The sequence below is a fragment of the Lates calcarifer genome, linkage group LG17, assembly GCF_001640805.2.
Source record: "Lates calcarifer isolate ASB-BC8 linkage group LG17, TLL_Latcal_v3, whole genome shotgun sequence".
Lineage (NCBI taxonomy): Eukaryota > Metazoa > Chordata > Actinopteri > Centropomidae > Lates > Lates calcarifer.
Genome location: NC_066849.1, coordinates 15,636,179 through 15,648,196, shown reverse-complemented (window position 1 = coordinate 15,648,196; position 12,018 = coordinate 15,636,179). Strand labels below are relative to the sequence as shown.

The 12,018-nt window shown below is 39.5% G+C and overlaps 1 protein-coding gene across 1 annotated transcript in view; it reads right to left on the bottom strand.

The window, feature by feature from the left end:
• Nucleotides 1-973: 973 nt before the first annotated feature.
• Nucleotides 974-12,018, bottom strand: part of psmd1 (proteasome 26S subunit, non-ATPase 1) — a 39,680-nt gene continuing 28,635 nt past the window's right edge. Inside the window, exons 20-25 of the mRNA XM_018673113.2 lie at nt 10,352-10,521; nt 8,109-8,201; nt 7,665-7,751; nt 6,065-6,232; nt 4,004-4,169; nt 974-1,176 (exon numbers count right to left, since the gene is read on the bottom strand). Coding sequence (XP_018528629.1) covers nt 4,023-4,169; nt 6,065-6,232; nt 7,665-7,751; nt 8,109-8,201; nt 10,352-10,521 — 665 coding nt within the window. The 3' untranslated portion in view covers nt 974-1,176; nt 4,004-4,022. The remainder of the gene's footprint in view (nt 1,177-4,003; nt 4,170-6,064; nt 6,233-7,664; nt 7,752-8,108; nt 8,202-10,351; nt 10,522-12,018) is intronic.

The window sequence follows — 12,018 nt, the reverse complement described above, 5'->3', positions numbered from 1 at the left end:
GTCTTTATACCTATAAACTGAGTTGGTTTTTTAATAGAATATTCCTTGCTTTAAAATTAAAATCTTAACTATAGTATTTTGAATGCTGTTTGTAATTAGAACTGATGTCTATTGTACATTTGTGTTTAAACTGTTTATTCTTGACTGAGATTTTGATCTCAAGGACAGTCTATTCAGAACTAAATTCTACTAAAATCTACAGTCCTGACAGTCTCCATGGTGCACCATTAATATCCAATAGTATTACTCCTGCTCCTACTACTACTACTTTTAATAATAATATTAATGATCTGGAGAATTTACCAGACTTTGCACAAGCCTCTGGGCTCCCGAATGAGGTGACTACCTCAACAAGCAGAAAGATGAATCTGATCTAATGTTGTTCAAGCTGAGAGTATCATGGAGCGTCCTGAGGGAAACAGGTCGACTCATGGACAGATTGTGAGACAATGAGCCCTGGGCACAGCTGTGCTTATATAAGGTCACAAACACACATGATAAACACTGTACTCTTAGAAGCAGAACTACATAAACTAATGTTTATTTCAGTGGACAGAGAGTCTCACATAATTTAACTGTCACTGAATCAATCTGAAGAAGAAGTAAACAAGAAAAGACAAAGCTACTGTTTAAACAGAGAAACTGACCAACTTTTTCTTTATGTCCTGCTGGAATGGACTTTCTACATTTTAGTAGCACTTATGAGCAATTTTTTAAACTTATTGTTCTCCTCACTTTTGACCCTCTGGACAGTTATTCTCCCGGAAGTACCCCACCCCCCACCACCACCATCCACTATTGTCTAGTATTTATACAGTAGACCCTGCTGTACAGAGACATACTGCTGGGTGGACTACACCAGCTGCTGCTGAGTGCAGCAAATGTAAACCAGTCTAAATGTATGGGATTAGAGAGAGTCCCTTGACGTACGCCTGGTGAAATAGCCACTCAAATAAACACACACTCTCCAGTCTCCAATATATACCATTTTTATTGTAAGGACAGAAAATTATACAATTTGATAATGTAAAACATTCCCTGTCTGGCAAACAAGGAGCCAGAGCAGGAAAGAAACGTGTAAAAGAGGAAGTGAAGCGGGGAGGTGGTGGATGGATAGATGGATGCACAGAGGGGAGACGCTGGAACGACATGCTGAGATCTCACTTCTTCAAGTGCCTGAGGAGAGAAAAAACAGGCTGGTTAGAGGTGATTTACTCCATCTGAATAACAAAAATCACAGAAAAGAAATACCAATGATCAATGATGATCAATTTAAAAAATTGTTGTGAATTTAAGTTGACACAATTTTTTGAATTTTCTGGCAACAGTGGGACCTGATACCGCTGCCCTTGTTAGAACAATGCCACACTTCACCCTCTGAGCTGCAGAGGACAGGAGTTTTTCAAAATGATTCAGAGCTCATGCTGCATTCACATCGTAATGGATGGAAAAGATTCCAGTGTTTACACTATACTGTGAGTACAGCAGTATGATTGCAGAGGTGGTCGGGTGAGGATTAAAAATTAGGGATAGACCGATTATCGGCCGGGCCAATTATCAGCGCCGATATTTGGCATTTTGACGCTTATCGGCATCGGCCTTTTGTTTTTTTTTAATCCAATGGCTGATAAGAGATCAATTTAAAACTGGGTTATCTTGGCCCTGATGCAGCTGTGCCTCTCTGTCTGCAGTCACTACTCAGTCTCCAGCACTGTCCCACCCACAGCACCATCTGATTGGTTACACACACACACACACACACACACACACACACACACACACACACACACACACACACACACACAGAGCCACGGGTAACAGCCAATCAGCAGTGAAAGCTGTGCATGCACAGTGCTCACACACACGGTGGAGAGGAGAAAAAGTTTTGCTGGGTGGAGAAGCTCCGGAGAGCAGATATGCGTTTCTTTATTTACTCTAGAAAACTTTATTTATTTGTTTAAGTTTTCATTTAACTTTATAAGACATGCTGCTGAGCTCCCTGCACTTTTTGTTAGAATTTTAAAACAAAGATGTCTATTGTCTAACATAAAAAAAACCTTTAACATGTTGCAAATCTGAAAAGCTGTTTAATAAACATATGCTTAAAGGCATTTAAACAAAGTTAAGTGTTGGAGTTTGTATTATCCAAAATTTTGACGCCAATATTTTCACTTTTACTGCAAATGAATATCGGCTCCAAATGTCGGTTATCAGCCTCCTTGACTACTAATAATCGGTATCGGCCTATCTCTATTAAAAATACTGTGCATTGTCGATAAAGGACCACATCCATTAACTTTCGGTTTAGTTACCTTGAATGTCAGACTTTGGACCCCAAGAGGACCCCATGTTTCTTTGGTCTTCAGACACGGCGAGCGTTATGAAGCACAGAGTCGGAGAGCTTTCACAAAAATGTGAGTTCTCCAGTCATGATTGTGCAAGACTTTAATTTCCACTTAGTACAGAGGGTAAATATTCCCTTCACTTTTAAAAAATCTCATTTTTGCTCTGAGTTGATCAAAATATTAAAATGTTCATATGAGTAACCTTCAGTCATTACTGTACACTTACAGCGTTTAAGCTTTTGAAGGAGTAGTGAGTGATTGATAAACTTTTTTTTAGCCCTAGTCTTTGCCTTTAAGGCTACATACAATCGGCTCTACCTTTTTAGTGGAGGTTGTTGAGGCTGCATGCAGCTTGTGAGGAAGACTACAAATATTATTCAGATATAATATAGTTTCAGGTAAAAATGTTAAATTCTAAATATTAAATATATCATATGTAATAATTCTCCTAAAAAGATGAAAGAACTGATCATCAGTCAAAGTAAAAGACGATCAATCAAGATTTATCAAGAAAATATATGTTAATATCCCCATTTGTCCTCCACACGTCTCTGACAGCCAGTTGATATGTGATCACTGACTGTTTGATATAGATACAACAAGTATGTACACACCAAAAGCTGCCTGACGAGCTATTATCAGGTACATTAAAGTGACAACACCAATGTAGGTGGAGCTTGACTATGTAGGGACTTAAGAACAAGTCAGTAAAAACAAATTTGTTCAAGGGCACTGTGACCTTCCAATAACAACTCGGTCACTTTAACCACTTGTCCCGATGTGCTGCCTAACCCATAAAGTCAACCTGACAATGATATCTGCAGTGTTTAATCTGTCACACAGCACTTGAGCCTCATAAAGAGATGACATAGTGTGGCTCAGAGGCCCTAATTTGGTCATTGACACCTCATCCGTCTCATCACACGCCACAGCGAGCTCCTACATGGGAGGCAGGCTGCAGCCAATCCAACACAAACACGATAAGCAGCCAGGAATAATTAAGCATCCAGCTTCCTTGGCGAGAAGGTCTGCCCTGTGAGCTGGCGTTTGGAGATGGCAGCAGTGTTTACATTCCTCAGTCAGTGACGGGTGCAACTGGGTTATGCTCGGAAACAACAGCACAGACCTGCATTGTGTGTTATCACTTAGCATTACTTCCTATGCAAACTGCCTGACAGCTATATAAGAGTGTGTGTACAAGCCAGACGGGTGTCTGAAGATCAGTGACATTATATGTACCCTTAACTGTTTTTTAACACTGAGCAGCCCTGCTACTGCATTTCTGTATTATTTATTTGATTTGCTATTTGTGAAACTAATGCTGTTGTGGCCTCAGTGTCTGCTAGCTTCAACCTTGACATATGACTTCAATCTACAGATCAATCTACATCAGTTGACATTTGAATATGATGCCAAATTGTCTCTTATAAACCCAATTTAAGAAATAAAAGATTAGTTAAAGCTCTTTAAAACCTTCAGTTTCAATTAAAACAAAAAATTTAAGACCTTTTGAAACTTTTCTAAAGATTCACTGAAGCAACAGGTGGGACAGACAAATGTGGAAAAACAAAACCAGTGTGGTGAACATCAGCCAACACTTCATGTTGCTTAAGTTATGAATGAATAATAAGGCTCAGGAATGATTTCTGTGAACATACCTTCGCTGTGAGAACATTCTTACTCGTCGATGTACTCAAAGGGCTCGGGGGGTTCTGGCTCCTGCTCTTCCTCCTCGATTTTGGGGCCATGTGCTGAGACAGGCTCCACCAGCTCCTCCTCTTCCTCACTGGTGTCTTTCATGATGATAATCCCGCCTGTATGGAGCTGGTGATAGACAGGGAAGCTTATCAAATAGTGTGGAGCAAAAGGCTGAATTCTACCTGCCAGACTGATATACTACAATGATATTCATGTTTAAAGGAGAACATTTGTTTACATCTCACGCTTCACTGTTGGTAAGGAATCCTACGCTTATGTAATAAATGGAAGAAACTGAAATCTTTATAGGGTGCTGTGCTTCAGTCTGGCTAAACTACAATGACTAAGCAGAAAGCAGGTGATGTAGTACACGAAGAGCTAAAGCAGTGAAATTTGTCACAGCAATAAGAATGTCTTCTTTAAAGGTGCTATATGTAAGATTTTGCTATCGCTACATAGCTAATGTGAGGATTAACAGCAGTTTACTTTACAGCCATTACTTTACAGCCATTGTTGAGTTTACAACACAAGGGGTCAGAATACACCCTCGGCAGACTGGATGCTACAGTGACAGTAGCTTGGGATAAGACTGGCATTGCTATCAACTACTGGAGACAGCTCTTAGTAAGTAAAATAATTAAGTTTGATGCTGCACTTGGAAAGTTTCTTCTAGACTGGTTAGTAAACAGCTGTTAATACTAATGTTGGCTATATAGTAATAGCAAATATTTACATAGAGGACCTTTAAGTATTAACATTGTTTTATACCCAGGGCCAGATTAATCTTCTAGGAGGCCAGGAAACACATAAACTGTAATCTACTGCAACAAGAAATGTAATGATCCACAGAAAATGAAAAAAAAAAAAAAATCAATTTGATATAATAGCACAACCATACTGTAAATGAAGACAATTAATAAGTACTGAAGAAAAAAAATGGCATTAGAACGGTTAATCTATTCAACAGTAAAAGTCATAAATATATGTATTGTGTGGTTTTGAGGGAAGTTTGTTCTGAACAAAACTCAAGCATGGATGATAAAAACACCAATTTATGAAGTCATTCAGCTCCAGTGAAGAATTAAAGACAGGAAGCTTTGGATTCATTTACCTTGATTCACATAATAGGCTTTCAATAAACCCTCTGACATTGACCAGATTTCAAGATAAGCTTGTAAAACTTCTTCACTTCCTAAACTTGTCTTTGAATGTAAAAACAAAGCCATGAAAGGAAAGCAGCACCACAAAACTTTAGTCAAGCAAAGACACCATTTTGGCACTTGATACAGTAAGTTGTACCATCTAATACTCTGAGCATAGCTTGCTGGAAACAAAATCAAACAGTGCTTCCTCTTTTCAGGACTCACTGGGTGACTGCACCTCCCCCTCTCATTTACTGCAGAAAACTGTCAACTGTTTTGGACTTGTAGATACTCTACAGACACCAAATCCAACCAACAGGCTGGATCCAAATCTGAATGATTTATTTTAAAACTCTCTTAGATAATTTTACATTGTTAAATATCATTAAATTCATGTTAAGCACATTCCAGATGTTACTGTGTGTGTAAATGTTGTAATTCAGGTGCCTCCCCAGAATTCTCATGTAATTATGCTATAAATAACAATAATAAAAGATAGGGAAAAAAGTAGTAAAGAGTAGAATAAGCACATTTAATACCTTATTTGGGAAATGTCATACACTCACATTCCCAAGGGAAAGCCCTGGTGTTATAATTGAATCTTTTCTGGCCACCAGTGGTAAAAGATTTCTGTGATGTGGAGTCAAACTGACCACCTCTTGATGGTGAAAACTTTTAATTTCATTAGCTTTTATTAAATCAAAGTTTGAACAAAGTTCTCAGTTGATGTTTTTTTTAAATATTCTTTTTACTGTAACTTTTGTAACTACTGTAACTACTGTCTTTTGAAGTCCCCTAGTGAGAAACTTTGCTGGGACCTCGTAAATAGACTTAGCTGTAAATACAAACAGATTGAAAAACAGTGTGTGGTGGAGTTACCGGTTTGAAGGGCTGGTAACGGCAGGTCTCTGGCATGGTGAGGACTTTGAGCTGTGCTGGCATCACTCTGGCCGGATTCTCCAGAAGCTGGAAGTTTGGTTCTGCTTCCTTCTTCTTCTCTTTCTCCTTCTCCTCATCCTTCTTCTCCTTCTCACCCTCCTGGACCTCCTGTGAGAGAGAAGCAGCATTTTCTGCATCAGGGCTACTGTGCATGTTTCCATGTACTGTGGTTTCACAGTTTAATCTGTATTGTATTTATAAAAATACACAAATACTGTTCAGATATTTCTAAGATTTCACTAAGAAGAATTGCTGATCATCCACTATAATGATGGGTTTAAGCCCACCAGGCTTACAACAAAATGAGAATCTATTTTTCTAGTGTAAATGTGACATTATTGGACAGTTTGCAGGACTTATGAGTAATACATTCTGGTTTTCCTTCTTTCTGTTGTGATTCAGTCCTTTCCTGCTCTGGCGCCCTTGCTGGCTGGTGATTTGTTGGGCTATCGGGTCGACACTGGAAACTCATAAACATGACAATGAAGGACACAAGATGCCAGGAGAGCTGGTAATAAAAAAAGTTTTTTCATTTCAAGACCAAACTACATCATCTCCTGCAGATGTTCTAAGACACAGAGACTGTCTTTTCTCTTCTGCCTCTTTTTCTAATTGGAGGCTTTAGACTGGACTGTTGGATCACATAAAGCCTCTGATTAAATCTGTGGTCTGTTTGGCCGTTTGGCCACCACCACCAAGATCTCTTCTTCAAAATACAGCACATATTCATCAGTACCACACTTTTTCTTTCCTTTTCCTTTTCCATTTCCTTTCCTTTCCTTTTCCTTGTCCTTTTCCATTTTAATCCAAAACATTCAAAATAATATATTTTTGTGTAGAAATAAAAGAGGACACCCAAGAGTCATGTAGAAATAAAAATCAGCTCAATAAAACTATCCAGAAAATGACAACCAGTGAATTCTGAACTGTCTGACCCCAGTTTGAGCAGATACCTTCCCTTCAGCTGCCTTCTCAACAAGTTAAGCCAAATAAAATCAAAAGCCTGAGATGTGAGCGGGCTGGACATTTCCAGGCTTGTCTCTCAGCACCAGAGCTGAGATGTACCGTGGCAGAGTGGATCAAACACACAGCTAACGCCCAGAGAAAATCCCAACGAAAGTTATACTGGCCCTGGACCGACGGAGTCCGTCTGAACACTGGGCGTGGGAGAGTGAAAAGATCAAGACAGACTTTGAGAAAAGAAATAAAGGTAGGTTTGTGTATGGTGTCAAAGAGCAAAGGAGACTGTATAACACTGTGCATGGATCTACCACAGATACCACGTTAAGTATCCAGATAGTTGTGATTTTTTCTGCATACCAGGAGGTATTGAGTGATTTTTTTTTTGTAGTCAAGAAAAGGTAAATGGTGAAAAAACAATTCCATGGCATGAAACTCTTAAACAAAAAACACCACTTTTATGACGCAGAGAAACAAACAAAATAAAATTAATGTCTTTAAAATGTTAACATGTTCACTTGAGTCCATAATCTTTTTAAAATGGAATGAAATGTTTTGAGTGTTGGGCCTTTCCACTCACCACTTCCATCTTCTCCTCTTCCTTTTCTTTCTTTTCCTTCTCCTTCTTCTTGGCTTTGGCTGTGATGGAGAGAACAGCAGTGGATACCTGCCATGGAGAGAGAGAGCAGAGACGTTTCCACAGTGTAAGACAATACCATAGACACTCAGACCTTCTACAAACATGGCTTAAAATGTACAAAACTAGTCAACCACAAAATAAACGCTGCTTGGTCTTTCATTACTTTATTCAAGAGCATCTAGGATTGTGAAATGAAGCAACTGAGAAAAATAGGCCAGAGATGCTAAAATAATAAACATAACGAGCAAGAAAATGATGAGTCTGACAGGGAGGGTTCGAAATTATTCACAAATCAATATGAAGTGAGATCAACTTTCCTCGGCTAATAATTTCTCTAAAGGGAAAGCAAAACAAGCTCATCTGTTGCGGCGCCTCAGTTCTCACCTTCTCCTTCTCTTTCTCCTTGGGAACCTCCAGAGCTGGTGGGTAGGCAAAGGTGGAGGGCTTACAGTTGGAGCGGTACTGCACCTTGGGCATCTGAACAGGAAGACAAAAAGAAGATGGTAACTTTTGGATAGCTGTTTTGTAACGCTGCACAACCTGGCTAGGATCACTATCAGATCCACTTAAGAAGGGGCAGATACTGATATCACTTCTGTGGTGATTTTTAGCCATGTCAGCAGCTAAGCTCTGGGAATGGCAATGTTGGTTAGTCTAAAACTTTGGTCAAAAGCGAACTGTCTCAGTAACTATTGGCTGTCAACTGCCATTTCCAGCATCAAGAATGAACTCTGAAACTCAACCAGAGAGAGATTTGTTGATGCCTTTTTTGTAACATGATGTCACTGAACACTGAAATAAACATAGAGCTGAGCTACCACCTCTCCTAGCTAGCTTTTTAAACAGGCAGTATAAGAGGAGATACCTAGTTACTGTGCATTGGGGTGTGCACAGAAAACCCTTGAAACATGTCTCAGCTTACAGAAAGTCTGATGAGGGAAATCCTCTATGAGAAACCACACAGATGTTTGTGGAACACAGGCTGGCTGGGAAAAGGGGCAGGACTTTACCGCTATATTTAACAAAGACAGAGACTGAAAAGTGAACTAAAGTGAAATGTGAATGGAGGAAAAGCACAATGCAAACACTGACAGACAGCAATTCTTTCTGTTTTTGTAGCAGAAAATATCACATCAAAACCTGCTCTAAGACATGGCAGCTTCAAATATCATATTTCAACGCTGATTTGCTGGTTCTAGCTTCTTGAAGTCTAGACAAGACTTGACACTTCCTGTGTCTGTAAGTGCTTCACAATAAAAGAAAACTGATTACATCTTTTTCTGTGAAGAAAGTGTTACAGGAAGGGTTGAACTGGAGATACACTGGCATAGGTTAGTTAGATTCTGAACTTAAATTTACAGTTTAACTGGTTAACCAGTTGAGAAAAAGAGGTTACACTGCTTTTCTTCTAATAGCTGCCTGCAACCCTATGTAAAAATGAAAAAGGGCTATGTCGACTTTGCCTAGACAAAAACAAAAAGAAGATTTCCAGCAACAGCAGCAACAGGTGCCTTCTGTTTAGTGTTAGCCTTCAAATTATAACAGTTCACTGAAACTAAATGATTTAAACTGTCTCTATGGTCCAACAGAGACGTACTGCAGCACACTGTGTGAGCAAGGAGACATCTTATTTTTTATCACCTCATAATTCAGCCATTTCACTGCATTAGTGAGGCTGAAAGTCAGCCTCACTCTTGTATAGCAAGAGTCTGGAAGCTAAGGACGTTTGTTGCTAAAAAAGTACAACTGGTAAATGACAAGGATGTTCTTTGTCTGGTAGTGACAGGTAAAGTCTGCGAAGGCTCCTGCTGTGTAGTTAAACAGGTGTTGACGAGCCTTGGCAGGATGCAGCACAAGGTCTGTTAAACCCTGCTGCAAGGCCTCCCCCCACCCCACCTTCCCTCTGCACTCTATCCCCGAAGTATTTATGTGGGGCTTTACAACAAGTCTATTCTCCAGTGTCTTGTTCAGCTGGGGACGCATAATACACAAAAGTGAGCATGTGTCCCTGGTGTCAGGTGCTGCTGATTCAGGGTAGCAATGAAGAGATAAAGCCCAGCTAATGCCAGTTTAAGACACCAATATGTCACATTGATCCCTTGGCATCAGTGTGCGAGTGGCGGGGGGCCAAAGAAGGCCCACAGTCAGAACACTCTTGTTATGGATAGGCTGCCGGTGACAGTTGTTACCAAGACAAGAAGCTAAATATTTCCAGCACCAAATGCAGTGCAAAAATACAAAATCAGCAGCCATACTTTTACCCCTCAGGTTTGTGGTTTTACATTTTACAAACAAGGTTTACACAATACAAATACATATATAAATACATATTATTATGCTTTAGCTGCTGCTGACAGCATTTCCTCTGAGCAGAATTTAAATCATAATGTAGAGGCTTGCCTCTGGTCAGAGCTTGTCATTAACATTTCCCTATAAGAATCAAGGCCTTTGATACATGAACAACTATTTACTTAGTCACTTTTTACTTCATATTTTGAAGTTGATGGAATGGATGGATAATGGAAATTATCTTGTGGTGGGAAAAAAAGGTGGGGTTTTCTATATGCACCCACACACAAATTTTCCCTCTGACACACCAATCACAACAAGTCAAGGCACTTCAGTACCTTGAGGTCCTTGTTGAGGCCGATTATAGCGGTTGGTGTGAAGGCCAACGACAGGAAGTGGGAGAGGGGGAACCAGAACCAGAACTGGGTGAAGACCAGCAGGCCGACCACTGATGGCATGTGAGTGTGTCCCGTCCTGGACTGCAGAGAGATGGTCACGTTACGTCCACCTAGACAACAGAAAGCAGGAAAGTTAGAGAGGGTATATTATAGCACAGGCCTATATGATGTTGGTAAATCACCACATGAAACCCCACGATGACACTATGTATATACTGTCATAGTTCATACAATCCTAGGTTGTTGTTTTTATCTATATTTATCTATATATATCCATAAATATATAAATAACTACTGGTAGTTCTGCTAGTACAGTTTTTTTAAAAAAGATGAAGAAACCTTTCTCAGTAAATCTTTAAACTGTAAAATTTGCTAGCTCCCAGCTTAGAGAGGCTATGCAGCAGTGTTCCCTTTGTGACACAACAGACTTGCTGCTGTATTATGTACCAACCACTGATGAGAGGGAATTGTGACAAAGTGCAGGGTTTTGTATAGAATGTGAATCAGGTCAGGGTTGAAAAACATGCATGCATGCTCAGCAAAGCAGGAGAGTACTGAAAAGGAGCATGCATGCTCAGCAAACCTCAAGCACACTGAATGTATCCTGGATTTATACACATAAATACAATCTGCTCAGTTGAGGACAATTTCACCACAGGGAGAAAATGTCCCCAACTTTTGCTTTTCAGTTTGGTCACAGGGTGTCAGGATTTACATGAGGAGCCCCAGTGGAAATCAACATCTAAAAAAAATTTAATGGCTATAACAGATTTTTCTTTGATGTGACACTTATCTCTGATTGTGAAACAAACTGTTTGTAACTTGGCATGAGAGTTGTGCAATGAGGGATATGGGGGTTAATGCGAGAGCAGGCCAGGATGGTCACCACCCTGTTAAGGTCCTCTTTTGGCTTGAACCTGTCTGATATATTGATCCCAAGGCAGGATTTAAATCACAGACACACACTAGCGAGCCAGATAAACCCAGGAATGCATTGTCTACAACATCCTGCATTTAAATTTGAAAAATAGGCTCCATTCATTATCATTAGATTTGACCTTCGCAGGAGATTAATAATTGATCTACATCACAAGAGGTGTGTCAGCTGTCCCAAAAATAACCGATGCCTTTCACAGCTGTGGTGAAGTTAGATATTAATTTTTTTTTCCCAGAAGGGATTAAGTGTATTTTTAATTCATTTTTGTTTTATTTAGACTCTCTGCACAATTTTCAAGATGTTTTGTTACCTCCTGGAGCAAAATGTTATTCACCACAGAGCACAATCAAGATGGTCATCTTGTTGTTAGAACAAACTAAGCCTACCAGTTTATTGGTACACCTAGCTGAAATGAATGCAGTCTGACAGAATAGTCCTGCAATAAATCCTATCATGAAACTTATAATAGTTAGTTTTTGTTGCAACTCTTTTAGAAAGATACTGTTTCCAGGGGCTTCAGTTTATTTTGGTATTATATTGTGATATACTGAGAAGTGTTTCTAATGATATTATGTCCACTCTTTTTATATCAATGAGAGTAAACTAAAATAATCTAAACTGCCAACTGAGTATATTTTTCATGCAACACAAAGTGAGGAGGAAAATACAG